The following is a 17,217-nucleotide window of genomic DNA, read 5'->3' as shown; positions in this document are numbered from 1 at the left end:
AATATCATCCTGAGTGAGGTAACCTAGACTCAGAAGGACAAACATGGTATGTACTTACTCATAAGTTGATACTAGATATAAAGCAAAGGGTAATCAGGCAACAACCCACAACTCTAGAGAAGCTAACTGACAGGGAAGACCCAAAGAGTGATGCATGCATCGCCCTGGGAAGGGGAAATAGATGATATCTCCATGAGTTAACTGGGGATGAAGGGTGGGCAATGGAGGGTAGGGGATAGGGGATGAGAGCATAAGGGAATGGGATGGTTGAACTGGAACAGGGAGGGAGGGGGAATGCAATGAAAGAGATACCATGGTAGAGAGAGACATCATGTGGATAGAGAAAAACTCAGTGTTAGGGAAGTTGCCAGGAATCCCCAAGAATGACCCCAGCCTGGGCTACTAGCAATAGTGGAGAGGGTGCCTGAACTGAACTGGCTTGCCCCAGAGATCAGACTGGTGAACACCCTAACTGTCAACACAGAAATTTTCTCCAATGACTTATGGAAACAGATGCAGAGATCCACATCCAATCTCTAGACAGAGCTCCAGGAGTCCAGTCAAAGAGAGAGAAGAGGGATTCTATGAGCAAGTGCATCAGGATCATGATGGGGAAACATGCAGGGATGACCAAACCAATCTAGAGGGAACTCATGAAAGCTGGATCAATGGCTGTGAAGCCTACATGGGACTGGACTAGGCCCTCTGCATGGTGAGACAACTATGCAGCTTGATCTGCTTGGGGGCTCCCTGACAGTAGGATCAGAATCCATCTCTGGTGCATGAGCCAACTTTTTGGAGCCCACTACCTATGATGGGACACCTTGTGTAGCCTTGAGGCAGGGGGGAGGGGCTTGGACTTGCCTCTAGTGAATGTGCCTCCACATGAGAGGCCTTGCCTTCTTGTGGGAGGGAGTGGGGGATGGTTTAGGAGGGGAGGCTGGGGGGGGCGGGAGGAGAGTAGAGGGGATCTTTGATTGGTGCGTAAAATGAATGAAAAAAATTGCTTAATAATAAAAAAAAAAGATCCTGTGACAAGCACTTCAGCTACTGAGCTACCTCATCAATTCTTGGCCTGTATTTCAAGCTTTTTTTTTTTCATGAGATATGTTTTCTATGTTTGCTTCTTGAAAGTCCCAAATGAGTTATTGGGTGCATGAAGGCTAAGAAAACTTTGTCTTTAGGAAAATGTTTCAGGTTGAACAGGATTTGAGTTAGAATATTTTATGTATCTAATATGTGGTATTCAATATTCCCCTGGTGCTCTTTTTCTGTACCCCAGATTTCTTTTTTTTTCTCTCTAGAGAATTCATAATACATAGTTCCTGAAGCTTTTGGTTCTTTCGGCTATAATAAACTACTACTATACAACCTTCCTCAAGTGATGATATATTATGAGGGGTAACTATTTCAAAATTCTTCTATTGCTTCAACCCCAGGTTTTTAATGGTGGAATTAAACTCCCAGGAAAAGGAATAATAGGACTCTTCTACAGGAATTCTTGTTTATAAGAAAGATAGTACCCAAGTAACTTGATGAAAGACCTATTTTACAGCAGAAAGATTTAAGAGAAATTTAAGCTGATGCAAAGATCATCTAAATAGGAACTTGTACAAATCATCTATATTCATATTTCTAAGAAATATTAATGATTAATTTACATAGTAATTATTCTATGCAACTAATTATTAATATATTTACCTTTGTCAATTTGTAGCATTCAGAATAACCTGAAATAGTTATGTTTACATCCCTGCCTTTTATTTGTAGTAACTGCTTGAAGACTTATCCAAAGTAACACAGTGTTTTATCATTTTGTAAAAACTGAATTTGAGATACGAATCAGTGTGGTCCTTGTCAACATTCCTTACTACTCAGCTTAGCAGCGTCACACATACTTACATACTTTTATTTTCCTCTACTACTATGCCTCCCCAGTTACCTGTATGATATAAATTCCATATTCTCAAAGAAATTACTCTTTACTTCTTCCCATGGTTTTAAAATGTTATACATTGTGAAAGAGAAATAGACTAAGCCTTGCATTCCGAGGTATCTGGAAAGTCTTGACTTGTACTTTTACAACATACAATTTGCTCAGTATAGTATACATACGATTGCTTAGCAGGTGATTCTGCTGAAGTGGATTGAGGGTAGGAGCATTCCCAAGGCTGGGCTGGCCAGCCAGTGCTGCATGAGCAATTCCATGTTGAGGTCCAGAAGCAGCAAGTGGAGATTGTATCTTATCTTTATCCCAGGAGGATTCACTTCCACCTAAAAAAAGAATATTGAAATGAAAAGATTTCAATTGAAAGATTTTTCCGTGAGAAGCTTTAAAAATCCTCATTGTAGAACTGTAATCAGCAGTACCTCTTAGAAATTCTTTATTGATTTGCAAACCCACAATCCTAGTTCCAGACTCATGAAAGCTGACAAACACTCTTTGTATGGGGCACCTTTCTTGGATAAGCTGCATTCCCCTTTTTTCCTCTTCTCCCTCTGCAATTGGCAAACCCACAAACCTAGTTCCAGACCTGTGGCCTGCAAACACTCCTTGGTGTGTGGCATCTTTCCTGGGTAAATAGCTTCTTCTCATTGCCTTTGCTTTATCCAACCAACTGACATATACAAACTCATAAGCTTAGATCCAGACATATAGCCCTTAAATCTCTCCATTTGTGAACTCTCTTTGCCTGGCTTAGCTCACTAACCAGCTTAATCTAGCTCAGCTCAGGTGACACATTTCTTGCACTGGCCCAATTTAAGGAAGGGCAGATTATCGTATCAGACACAAACAAAGCAGTCTACATGCCCAAGTCAAATCAAGATATACAGAAGAAACAGAAAAAGCCCAGTGACAAATGGTAGACAGGATAATTAAAATTAAGAAAAGTATGCAAGAAACAAGCCAGCTAAGTTTGGGCATTTATAGGTAAGAATAAGCCTCCATGTGTGGTTTATTTGGGAGCTGGGTGGTGGGCCTCCCAAAAAAACAAAAGAGTAAAAGAGAAAAAAAAACAATGGAATTGAAAATCTTCATATCCCTATTAGAAAAAGAAAATTCAGGGGAAATTTTATAAATAAAATGAATCAAACAGAAGATGGAATATTAGGACTCAAAGCAAATATATAATCTAGATGAAATAAGCAAAGAAAAAATTTAAAAAGCAGAAAATAGATAACTTGAGAGAGGAAATCAAAACCCAGAAAAACGAAAGTTACATGTTTTCTCTCATATGAAGCTCCCAGCTCCAAATCTTCAGATGTGAGTACATGTCCTGGGATAACTGCAAAAATCAAGAAAGTAAAAGGGGCCCATGTTGGGTTGTGGAGTAGGGAAAGAAGAGAGAGGGGAACAGTACCATGTAGGTGATATAATTTGAGAAATGGGAAAAATAGGGTATTTTAATCAGGCAAGGTGAGGGAGAAAAATACAGAAGAAGAAAGGAGGGTAAAATAACAATAAGGGGGTCTGAAATTTTCATTAGAAATCATACCATACAATTAAATTTCTATATAAAATATACTATAATACATGTGTGTGTAAAGATAAATATATATAGTTTAAATGAAATTTTCTCGTCTGAGCTGACATGTTCCCTCCAAGAACAAAGCACCATCTAATAAAAAAAAAATAATAAGAGGCATGAAAAGCCCTTTTTCAAACTGTTGGTCAGGGTTGTTGAAGAGATCCCCAAAACATTGCAAGCTAATGTTATTGCCTTTGGTTGTCACCCAGAAGTGGAAGGTTAGTCACTATTGTGAAGATACCATGACCTTTAGACACAGGGAACAGAGGTTTCTGAGTTGGAGATGACCTCAAAATCTCCAGATTCATGGAAGCAGAAAGCATTATTCATGTTTCCAAAGTGGGGACGCAAACAAGTGTCCTATCCAGCTGTGATGCCAATAAACTATAACAGTGACCAGCATGATACAATAACATCAAGGGTACAATTGTGGCATAAATACTTCGGTTTTTATTAGTTTTTATTAGAACCAATAGTTCTAATAATTAAGTTTAATTGAACTTAAGATACACTCAACAAGTGGGAATTCTGAACTTTTACTGGAAACCTAGTCAACTACCCAGGAATGGTGAAGTCATAGATTGTAGAGGACAACTTATCATTGCAAATTTATTAAACTAGCATAATACCTAACTACATTCAAATTATTTGTTCTTATACACACAGATAACTTAGTTCTCATCCTCCATCAAAGAAAATTTTCTTTGCAATACATGGAGATCATTACAGAAAATGACAACCATTCCAAACTGCAGTTGTAGAGCCAGGTCCCAACTAATGCATTTACAACACAACTTCTGCACCTAAAGATCATGGAACATTGCAGAAGAGGGAGAAGAAGGATTATAAGAGCCAGAATATTATAAAGTTTGCTTTGAGATTGTGTCTCCTAGTAATATCAGAAGTGACATTTTTAAAGTCCCAACTATATGACTGACTAAACATGAGCTGAGCAAGGATGAGAATAATAGTCATGCTAAAGTGGATGAGGGCAAGTCCATGAGGCCTCAATCCTACACAAAGAACTATGGCCATAACAGAATCCTGAGAGTGGAAGAAATAGTTTTACCCAGGGAAATATATACCAATTGACTATCTAATACCAAACACTGAGCCCTAATATATATATATGTAACATTATACAGACTGAGCTGGCTGTATTTATGCATTTAAGAATATATATATATATGTATATATATATATATATGTTTGTGTATATACATATTCATGTACATGTAATAACAAATAATGAAAAATAGAGAGCAAGAAATTGAAAAAGAATGGAGGGGTATGTAGGAGGATTTGAAGGGTGGAAAGGGAAGGAGAAGTGATGTAATAATATAATCACAAAAAATAAAATAAATATTTTTAAAAGCATAGCATAGGAACATAGGAATATGGAACACCACCTGTCTTAGGATTTCTATTGCTGTGACAAAGCGTCATGACCAAAATGTAAGTTGGGAAGGAAACAGTTTATTTGGCTTACACTTCTATATCACTGTTCATCATCAAAGGAAGTCAGGACAGGAAATCCACAGTGCAGGGACCTGGAGGCAGGAACTAATGCAGAGGGCATTTAGAGGAGCTTCTTACTAGCTTGCTTCTCCCTGTCTTGCTTAGCCTGCTTTCTTATAGACTCCAGGACTACCACAATTGATTGGGCCCTCCCTCATTGATCATTACTTAAGAAAATGTCTTACCAGGGATCTTATGGAGGCATTTTCTCAACTGAAGTTCTCTCATTACACAACCCTAATTCATGTGTTAAGTAGATGACATACTAGCCAGCATACTGTGAAAGCCTAAATCTTCAAACATAGACATAGAAGAGGGAGGAGTGCCAGATGAATGACATAAAACATATCTTTAACAAGATCTTCACTAAACTAAAGACAACTTCTCCATACAGATTCAAAAGGCACACCGAAACCCAATAGACAAGGCCCCAAAAGAAAAACCCTGTTAGACATCAGAGTCACAACACTAAATTTATAAACAAAAAAATATTGAAAGTGGCAAGAGAATAAACACAAGTAATGTGTAAAGAAAAACCTATCAACCTAAATGCCTACATTAAAATAGCAGAAAAAGAGCAAATAAATGACTTAAGGATGCACCTCAAGAATTTTAAAAACAAGAACAAACCAAAGCCACTATACAGCAAGAAATAATAAAAGTCAAAGCAGAAGTTAATGAAATAGAAACAAATAGAAACTCTAAGAGCTGGTCCTATAATCCATCTTCCCTGTCTTCAACTAGACTCCCGGGGCTCGGCCTGGTGCTTGTCTGTGGATCTCTGCATCTGCTTCCATCAGTTACTGGATGAAGGCTCTATGATGACAGTTAGGGTATTCACCAATTGCTCAGCCTTAATGGGGGGGGGCGGGGGTAGGGGTTTGGTCCTGCCTCAACTGAATGTACCAGGCTCTGCTTACTCCCCATAGGAGAACTTATCCTTTTGGTGGAGGGTATAGGGGGATAATCGGGGGGGAAGGCTGGGGGGGGAGTGAGAGGAGGGATGAGAGGGGGATCTGTGGTTGGTATGTAAGATGAATAAAAATATTCTTAAATAAAAAATAAAATTAAAAAAGAGCTGGTTATATGAGAAGATAAACAAGATCAACCAACCCTTAGCACAACTGACCAAAATATTGAAAGAGATGACTAAAGTTAACAGAATCAAACATAAACAGAGAGATTTTACAATAGGCACGAAAGAAATACAGAATATTGCAAAAAAATACTTTAAAACCTGTTGTCCCTTAAGTTGGAAAATCTAAAAGAAATGGATTAATTTCTTGATTCATATGAACTACCAAAGTCAAACCAAGAAGAAATTAACAACCTAAACAGATCTGTAACAAAAGAGGATACTGATACGGTTATGCAAATCCTTCTGACTAAAAAGTGTAGTTATAGATGGATTAACAGCAGAATTCATCCAGGCATTCAAAGAACTAAAATTCCTTCTTAAACCCTTCAAAAAATAGAAACGGAAGTATCACTCAAAACTCATTCTATGAAGGCAGTATACTCTCATATCCATTCGAGGTGAAGATACAACAAGAGCACAGACTAATAATACTGATGAACATACATGCTAATATCTTCAGTAAAATGCTAGCAAACCTGATTGCAATTAAGATGCACTCCATAAGATAGAACCCATGCCTCACACAGTTAAAGTGGCAAGAACTTGAGACTATAGAGAGCATGGGCTTAGAGGAAAAACGAAATGCTATTATTCTGCTAAAAGACAGCAATAATGACTCCTAATGACATTCTGCTATACCTATTAATCAGTTTCTCACTCAGCCATCATCAGAGAAACTTCTTTTTGAAGTATATGGAAAGTAACACAGAGACCCACAACTGGATAATGTACAGAGAGATATTTTGAAGCACTCAGTCTTAAATGTGTTGTCTTTATCAATCCCTTCTCCTAAAGGGCTCAGGGAAATATAATAGAAATGAGAGCCGGGTGGTGGCGGCGGCGGTGGCGCTCGCATGCCTTTAATCCCAGCACTCAGGAGGCAGAGGCGGGAGGATCTTTGTGAGTTCGAGGCCAGCCTGGGCTACCAAGTGAGTTCCAGGAAAGGTGCAAAGCTACACAGAGAAACCCTGCCTCAAAAAAAAAAAAACAAAAAAACAAAAAAAAAAAGAAAGAAAGAAAGAAATGACAGAAAGATTGTAAGAGCCAGAGTTGATTGATGAATCCAAAGACACAATGTACTCCAGACACAATAGGACTGAGGCACATATGAACTGACAGAGACTGTGGCACCACCCACAGGGCCCGCACAGGTTCAAGCCCTATAGGGTGTAAGCTCTCAGAGTGGGAGGTGGACAGGAGTTCTCACCACAAACCAAGAAGCTTTCTGCAGTTGATAACCGCATGCAAAGAAAAAATAAATTAGTTTCTCCAATAAACTCTCACTAGGTGTTTTAACCATACTTTCGAGTAGGCCCCAATCCCAGGAGTAGTTGACCAACACAAAAGGAACACAATGGTATTTTTTTGTAGTTTTTGTTTTATATTACATTGTTTGAGCATTTTTTTCTTATGCTTCCATAATCTGGTTTCTGTGTTTTTGTGGGGATTTTCTTACGTATGAGTTTTTGTTTGTATATTTGTTTAAGAGAGAGAAAGAAATGTCATGGAATTGAATGGGTGAAGAGGTTGTGGGATGCATTGGGGGAGGGGAAAAGCATGATCAGAATTTATTTTCAATAAAAAAGTTCTGAGCCAGGCAGTGGTGGCGCATGCCTTTAATCCCAACACTTGGGAGGCAGAGCCAGGCGGATCTCTGTGAATTCGAGGCCAGCCTGGTCTACTGAGCGAGATCCAGGAAAGGCGCAAAGCTACACAGAGAAACCCTGTCTCGAAAAAACCAAAAAAAAAAAAAAAGTTCTGGAAAAACTGTGAGTAAAACACTTAGAAGAGTGAAAATAGACCCATACCTATTACAATGCACAAATATTAGATCCAAGTAGATTAAAGGCCCCAATTTGAAACATGAAAAAAATAAAATTGCATGAAGAAAACATAGGCCGAATCCTAGGTATAGGAAAGTATTTCTAAAAGGGACTTTTTCCAAAGAATTAAGGCTAATAACTGACCATTGGTACCTCATAAAACCAGAGGAATAATATCTGAAATACATGAAGAACTCAAAATACAAAAAGTAAAAGAAACAAAAAACATGATTTAAAAATGGGCTAGTAACATTAAAAAAAAACAGAGTTCTCAATAGGAGAAATAAAAATGGATAAGATGTGCCTCAAAAAGTGCTCACCATCCTTAAAATAGAGAAATGAAAATTAAAATAACTCTAAAATTCTATTTCACTTGGGTCAGAACGGCTAAACTAAACAAAACATCTGAGAACAAATGCTTTGAAAGTTTTGGAGAAAGAGGGGTTCTCATTCACAGTTGGTGGGAACAAAATCACTATGGTGAATCCTCAAAAAACTAAAATGAAATCTACCATATGATCCAGCTCTACCATTCCTTGGCATATGCCCCAAGACCTGGATAGCCATACAGCACAGACACTGCCAGCAATGCTCACAGAGCCACTTTATTTGTAATAGGAAGAAAATGGAGGCAGGCCACCTGCATTTTCTTCAAGAAATGGAAGGATAATGAAATGTGGTAGAGATACAAAATGGAATATATTCAGCTATAAAGAAATGAAATCAAGAAATTAGCAAGTGGCAGCTGTAACAAAAGAGATTATATTGAGTGAGGTAACCCAGACCCAGAAAGTGAAATAGCAAATGTTCTCTCTGAATTGTTTCCGAGCTTCAGATCCTCAGATATAAATATACAACATGGAGTAACCACAGAAACTCAGAGATAATAAAGGCTCCATATACAATGGTGGTTATGAGGGGACTAGAGGATTATAGTTGATATGAAGAGAGAAACAGAATCATAATGAGGGCTTTTTTTTTTTTTTTTGGTTTTTCGAGACAGGGTTTCTCTGTGTAGCTTTGGAGCCTGTCCTGGAACTCACTCTGTAGCCCAGGCTGGCCTCAAACTCACAGAGATCCACCTGCCTCTGCCTCCCGAGTGCTGGGATTAAAGGCGTGCACCACCACCGGGCTTAAGGAGGGTGCTTTAACTAGTGAGGAGGCAGGTACAGAGGTCAATGCAGAAGGAGGAAGGAATAGAGACAACTCCAAGGTTGTTAAAGCCTCAAGGAATCATGTTATTTTTTTCTTTATATAAAATATACACAACATATATAAGGGTATCATATACATACATATATAGACACAAATAAAGATATTAATATATTATTACATGTTATATAATTCACACACAGGGATCGCCCAATGACAGAGAAATGGAATGAGATCTACATGAACAGCCTGGACATGAGTGGGGGTAGTGAAGGGCGAGGGTCGAGGGAAAGAGAGCTTGGGTGAGTGGGAGATCCCAGCTGGATCAACAACAGAGAGGGAGAACAAGGAATAGGAGACCATGGTAAATGAAGACCACATGAGAATAGGAAGAAACAAAGTGCTAGAGAGGCCCACAGAAATCCACAAAGATACCCCCACAACAGACTGCTGGCAATGGTCGAGAGACAGTCTGAACTGACCTACCCTGGTGATGGGATGGCCAAACACCCTAATTATCATGCTAGAAACCTCATCCAACTACTGAGGGATCTGGATGCAGAGATCCATGACTAGGCCCCAGGTGGATCTCTGGGAGTCCAATTAGCGAGAATGAGGAGGGTTTATATGAGCGAGAATTGTTGAGACCAAGGTCGGATAAAGCACAGAGACAAATAGCCAAACAAACGGAAACACATGAACTATGAACCAATGGCTGAGGGGTCACCAACTGGATCAGGTCCTCTGAGTGGGTGAGACAGTTGATTGGCCTGATCTGTTTGGGAGGCATCCAGGCAGTGGCACCGGGTCCTGTGCTCATTGCATGAGTCGGCTGTTTGAAACCTGGGGCCTATGCAGGGTCCCTTGGCTCGGCCTGGGAGGAGGGGACTGGACCTACCTGGACTGAGTCCACCAGGTTGATCTCAGTCTGTGGGGAAGGCTTTGCCCTGGAGGAGATTGGAATGGGGGGCGGGCTGGGGGGAAGGTGGGGGGGGAGGGGGGATAACAAGGGAATCTGTGGCTGATATGTAGAACTGAATTGTATTGCAAAATAAAAATTAAAAAAAAATAAAAAAAATAAAAAAAATAAATAAATAAATAAAAATAAAATATACACAACATATATAAGGGTATCATATACATACATATATAGACACAAATAAAGATATTAATATATTATTACATGTTATATAATTCTATCTATAAATATAATAAATATACTATAAATGCATATATAAATATTATTATATATGGTGTATATAATTCTATAAAATTATTACATGTAATATACATAATTATATAAGGAAGATAATCCACTTGGGCTGACAGTGCTTCTAACAAGAACAATAGGCAAACAAAAACTCCAGTGTCAGGCAAAAAAATAGCTGGTCAGTTTTATCCAACTGATTCTCAGACCAACATAGACTATTCGATTAGCTTTTGTTTGTATCTCAGTCTTTAAGGGTGAGCACCTAGCCCTGAATATGCCATATACCACACAGGATTCAGTTGGTTCAAGCTGGATCTGACCAGAAATACTCTTCCTATGTTCTATCTTCCATGGTTCCAGAAAATTCTATGTAAACTTACAAGGGAGGGATGAAATCAATCAGTCTTTCTGAGCTACAAACACTAATGAATCATGACAATTACCAGAATGAGAAGATATATGTGAAGGTGTTATAAGTGGCAATTACATGTCAATGGGAAGGAACGGCTGTCTAATTGGACTTAAGATTCACTCAACAGGAGGTAAATCATGTCTGGTACTGGATACTTAGTCATCTTCCCTGAGCTAGTGAGGCCATGGACCTTAGAAAATAATCTAGCATTGCCACTTTACTAGACTGGCATACTTCCTTAATTACATTCCAGATCTTATCCTTATACCCAAAGGTAAGTATAGCTACCACACTTCACAGAAACCTCTCTTTAAAACAAATGGAGATCATCACAGAAAGCCACCACTGGACACAATGCAGAGATCAAAGGATCTTGGGGTGACAATATAAATTTATATCACAAATCCTGCATATCTAGCTCAGAAAACACCAAAAAAGAAGGCTGAAAGATTTTAAGAGCCATAATACCAGGAAGTCTTCTGTGAAAGTCTATCCTAGGAATGGTTGTATACATGATATTGGAACATTGACAGTATCAATGGAAATGTTAATGTGGAAAGCATAAAATTTTACAGTGTCTAGACAATGTACTACAAGCAACTAATGACTGTTGAGACATTTAGCTTTTCCCAGGGATAAAACCTCTTATTGGTTGTCCAGTGCAGATTGGTCAGCCTTGAAACCATATGCACACTAACAACCCAAACAGACTCAACATATTACACACACACATAGACACACAGACACACACACACACACACACACACACAGACCACACACACACACACACACACACACACACACACACACACAAGTATGTATGTAACAATAACAATAAAAGAAAAAGAGGCAATCAATTTGAGATCTGTGGGCATGAGAGGGGTTTGAGGGAGGGAAGCTTCAGGGAAAAAGGGAAGGGTTGTTGTGCAACTATATCTAAATCAGAAACATATAAAAAGTGAAAAGTATTACTAACCATGTTTAACTTATTTATGAGTTTTAAATATGTTCAACGGTTTGGGCTATTAAGCACTTACGGGAAGACTAAATGATTCTCCCTAATAATGTAGACTGCTAACCATAGTTATGGTTTCAATACACCTTGTACCACCATCAATAGATTTTGGAGGTATTTATATATTAAAATCCTTAAACATTACTGACTTGGATTCCAATCTTGGCATACTCATGTGCTTATTTAAAAGCACAGCTGTTATTTACACACACAAAAAGTTAAAGGAACAATAATGTATGAAATACTTAAAAACCAACAGTATAACTATTTTTAGTTTCATCTGCCCAGGAAGCAAATGTTTTCATACATAACAGGTAGGTTTGCCCACAAAACATGCTGAGTAATATAAGAAACTATGGATTACAACTTGAATCTCTTTCTTCTTTGATCACCCATATTAAAGAGTATATCCAGGTGTGCATTTATTGTACATCTCTAAATTGCCAGAGTCCATAGAACTCTAGCTATTTTGGGTGGCATTTAATATACTTTGTGGAAAGAAGAAGAAATTGGAAGAAATTACAGAATGATATCCAGAACATTTTCAGTATTGGTGGATATTTCTTCTTAAGACTTAAAGTTGTTGTTTTCTTTTCCTTCCTTCCTTCCTTCCTTCCTTCCTTCCTTCCTTCCTTCCTTCCTTCCTTCCTTCCTTCCTTCCTTCCTTCTTTCTTTCTTTCTTTCTTTCTTTCTTTCTTTCTTTCTTTCTTCATTTATTGCTTTTTCATTTCTCATCTCTCATCTTTCATCTCTCTCTCTCTCTGTCTCTCTCTCTCTCTCTCTGTCTCTCTCTACTTTATTCCTTCCGTTCTTTTTAAGTAAATTGCCTATTTTTATTTCTGAGACAAGACTTCCAGTAGTTTAACTTCTGATCCACACTTACCACATATCTTAGAAAAGGTTTTCTTTTGAGGGATCTTTTTGAACTCTTTTGTGGCCAAAGTTAATACCTGATTCAATTGAAACAGTTTTAACAAATCCATGACTTAATGAGCTAAGACAAGAAAACATATTTCAATAATATGCATAAGCACAGAGGATTTCCTGGGTATACCTATATTAACAAAGTTTTTTAATCAAATGGGGAGGAAACAAGTATCTGATAGTTCACAACCCAGTATAAACATTTAGTTAACCTATTCTGAAGTTGTATATGATGGTTTGGTTTAATTTGTCAGACTCGATTAATAAACCCAAAATCATTCCTTTAATCATGTTGAAGTTTGGTCTCCTCACTGAGGACAGTCAAAACTTCTATGACTGCACCAATTGTTCGCTTTTTATCCAGATGTTTGATGCAGCACAGTTGCTGTCTAAAAGCAGGGGTATAATTTATCATTTGGTGAAATCACTTAATTTAGCATTCACAAATTTGAAATCCCAATTAAATCAATAAGAAATAGTTATGTGGTAATTAAGAGGCTTGGTGGAGGAGGGTAATTCTTAATAAATGATGAAAATAACTAAACTGCAACACTGAGAATTCTTTATAGTAACACTGGGCCTATAAACATGATTAATGCAAGAAAATGCAAACATTTGAAAGATCAATGATTACGCAAATATGGAACCATTCCATCATTTTAGCACTGTGTTCAAGATATGAATTACCTCACCATTACAGAATTCCAATTTGTAAAATGATGAACTAAACATTGACAAAGAAAGATAAATTTAGAAGACCCTAAATTATGCCACTTGATATTAATACAGTGTTTGTGTATCACAGTCGCAAAACTTTTTCATTTGCATTGCTTTTATAAGAACACTGGATGAAGGTTTATTTATTTCTAACAACTTTCATATTATTAACTACCTTTATAATCATATTTTGGGTTGTAGCTCTTTCTATTCTCACTAATTATAAATATGAACTGTCTCATGCACCCTAAGACAACTACTATGAAGTAAGTGACTGAGAAATATATGTGGATTTTGTGCTAAAGGTTTAGACATACTGTCTTCTGAACAAAAACTCTTACCATTTTTACATAAATACAAATGAGCTTGAGATTCAGGCAGAAGTGCTTGGTGGCCTTAAACATTGCATTATCCTGATCTCTTTGCCAAATTGTGAAAAATATCTACTTTCATATATATATATATATATCCAAGACAGGGTTTAGAAAGGGTTTCTTTAGGTAGTCTTGGCTGTCCTGGAACTTGCTCTGTAGACAAGGCTGGCGTTGAACTCAGAGATCCACCTGCCTCTGCTGGGACTAAAGGCGTGCACCACCACTACCCGGCTCCTTAAAATATTCTAAATTTTATTAATATAATATATGCTCAGCCAGTATATAGTCATATCTTCACCCATATACCCATTTAATATTCATACCTACATATTTATTCATTTAAATACCATGGGCAGGATTTCCTAAGTACTAAAATACCATTTTCTCACAGCTCTGAAGGTTTTTTTCATGTTTGCTTTATCCAGCTAACTCTTTGCAGATGGTTGCATTTTTTCTTTCTAATGGCAATTTCATGTTTCTTCATCAGCTCACTCATGATGCCACACCAATCTGTGTGCTATTTTTTTTATGGAAAAGCTGCAGTCAGAATTGATAATTTTTAGAACTCACCCTTGGCTTTCTTTTAATTTAAATTAGCTATCCCTTTAAAGGAACAATTTACAAACATAATTTTATTTGAGGTTGAGGACTTTAATATTTACTAACATTAAAATTGTGATGATAAATCACATAGGACAAAATGATTAACACATAAATACCTCAGTTGATTGGCTAATTCTATCATATCCTTACCAGTGAGACAGCCATTGTAAACTGAAATTTTGGTAAGCTGCTACTTAGCAGAAATACAAATCTTTTGAATCAGGTTAAAAGATAAAACAATGAACTGGGGGAACATCAATCATTATTGAAGAAAATGGCCCCCACACTTACAGGCTAGTCTGAGGTAGGCACTTTCTCAATTGAGATTTCTTCTTCATATAGGACTCCAGTTTGTGTCAAGTTGACAAAAAACCTAAACAACATCCTAAATGGACAAAAGCTTGGAGTAATCCCATTAAAATTAGAAATGAGAGAAGGATGTTCATGACCCCACTCATTTTCAATATAGAGCTTGAAGCACTAGCTAGAACAATAAGACAAGAGAAGGAAATAAAGGGATACAAAAAGAAGAAAAAGAAATCAAATTATCCCTATTTGTATATCACATGATATTATACATAAGAAATCCAAAAAGAAAATTTCTAGAAACAATGAACAACCCTAGGAAAGCAGCAAGATAAAGTATGAATTTACAGAAAATCACTAATTATATGTATTGGAAGCCTTTCTATATAACAACAGCAGACATACTGAGAAAGACCTCATGGACACACTCCTATTCACAATAGCTTCAAAAATTAAAAAAAAAAAAACAAACAAACTAGGTTTTCATCTACCCAAGGGAGTTAAATCGTCTATAATGATCTACCATTATCACAGGTTGGTAGAATTAATATTGGGAAAATGAAAATTCTACCAAAAGAAATGGACAGATTCAATACAGTTGTAAACAAAATCCCCACGACATTCTCACAAAGACAGAAAATAAGCTTGTCAAAAATCATATGGATCTACAGGAAAACCACAGATACCCAAATACAATTATGAGCAAATAAATATTATTGGAAGGAATACCATTTCATATATGAAGAATTATTGCAGAGCTATCATATGAAAATATTAAAATAACTAGCACAAAACCGACCCAAATATGAACACACAAAATTATATCCATCTGAAGTTTGACAAAGATGCCAAAATACACACTGGAAAAAAGATAACATCCTCACCAAATGATGGTTCGACAACTAAACGTTCACATGTGAAAGAATGAAGTTAGACACTGATCTATCATCCTATACCAAAATAAACTACAAATGGATCAAAGATTTGTTTCAATAGTTGACAAATGGTACTTAAACACTTAAAAGATTCTGTACAGTAAAGAAACAATGAGTCACAAGAAAGCCCATTGTATGGCAAAAATCATTGTGAGCTATATATCCAATAGAGGATTGGTTTTCAGAATACGCCAATACACTAAAGGAGAGAAACCATATAGTCACCTTATTATGTGCAGAAAAGGCCTTTAATTAAGCATCTTTTAATGACAAAAGACCTGGAGAGACTAGGGATGTGAGGGACATAGCTCAACATAATAAAAGCAATATATAGAAAGCCCACAGTCAATATCATCACAAACAGAGAAAAATCAAAGCATCTGACAAACTCTTAGTTAGAAAAAGAATATAAGTGAAAGTGATGAGACAGATAAAAATAGGAGAGAAGTCTAAGTACCAAAGACTCCACCAGAAAACTACAGCTGATAAACACATTCAGCAAAGTAGCAGGATTCAAAATTAACATGCAAAAAATCAGTCACCTTCCCACATACCAACAACAAAGATACAAAGGAAGAAATCAGGGAAACGTTTCCATTCAAAATAACCTCAAAAATACCTTGAAATAAATCTGAAAGAGGAAGCAAAAGACTTTACAATAAAAACTTTAAGATATCAAAGAAGAAAATTGATGAATATATCAGAAGATAGAAGGAAATCTCATGTTTGTGGATTCCTGGGGTTAATTTTGTGAAAATGATAATCCTATCAAGAACAATCTACAAAATCAATACAATCTCCACTGAAAAAATCTTAAATTTCTAATGGAGAGAGAGAGAGAGAGAGAGAGAGAGAGAGAGAGAGAGAGAGAGAGAGAGAGAGAGAGAGAGAAAGAGAGAGAGAGAGAGAGAGAACAGCCAAAAAGTCCTGAGTGAAAAAATGGACTACTGGCAGTATCACCATTGCTGATTTTAAGTTATACTACAGAGTTATACTAATAAAATCAACATTGTAATGGCATATAAACAGACACTTTCATCAGTGGAATAGAATTGAGGACTTGGATATCAGTCCACATTCCTACAGACACCTAAGTTTTGACAAAGGCCAAAACTACACACTAGAGAAAAGCCATTCTCTTTAACCAACAGTCTTGGTTTAAGTGGATGGTTACATGAAGAAAAATGAAATTACTGCCTTGCATCTCATCCTGCAAAACATTCAACTTCAAATGGATCAAGGACCACAACATAAGACTGTATACCTCAAAACTGACAGGAGAAACTATGGAATACAACTGAACTCAATGGCACAGGAAAGAACTTTCTGAGCAGTATTCTTACTAAGATATCCTTACACACAATCATTAAGAACAACAATTGAAGAAATAAGAAAAACACCTCTCTAATTTGACTTAAGAGCCACTCAAAAAGGGGAGTCCAGAACTTATAGTATCAACCTAGTCAACTATTCACAGCTAGTGAAATCATGGATCTTGGCAACAATCTACAATAGTCACTTTACAAGATAGAATAATCCCTAATTACATTCAAAAGATCT

At 37.0% G+C, this 17,217-nt stretch overlaps 1 protein-coding gene across 1 annotated transcript in view; it reads right to left on the bottom strand.

The window, feature by feature from the left end:
- Positions 1-17,217, bottom strand: part of Dach2 (dachshund family transcription factor 2) — a 470,654-nt gene that overhangs the window by 105,437 nt on the left and 348,000 nt on the right. The window contains exon 5 of the mRNA XM_059251490.1: positions 2,116-2,274. Coding sequence (XP_059107473.1) covers positions 2,116-2,274 — 159 coding nt within the window. The remainder of the gene's footprint in view (positions 1-2,115; positions 2,275-17,217) is intronic.

This window comes from Peromyscus eremicus, chromosome X (genome assembly GCF_949786415.1).
Source record: "Peromyscus eremicus chromosome X, PerEre_H2_v1, whole genome shotgun sequence".
NCBI classification, from domain to species: domain Eukaryota; kingdom Metazoa; phylum Chordata; class Mammalia; order Rodentia; family Cricetidae; genus Peromyscus; species Peromyscus eremicus.
This window is presented reverse-complemented; position numbering and strand designations above follow the sequence as displayed.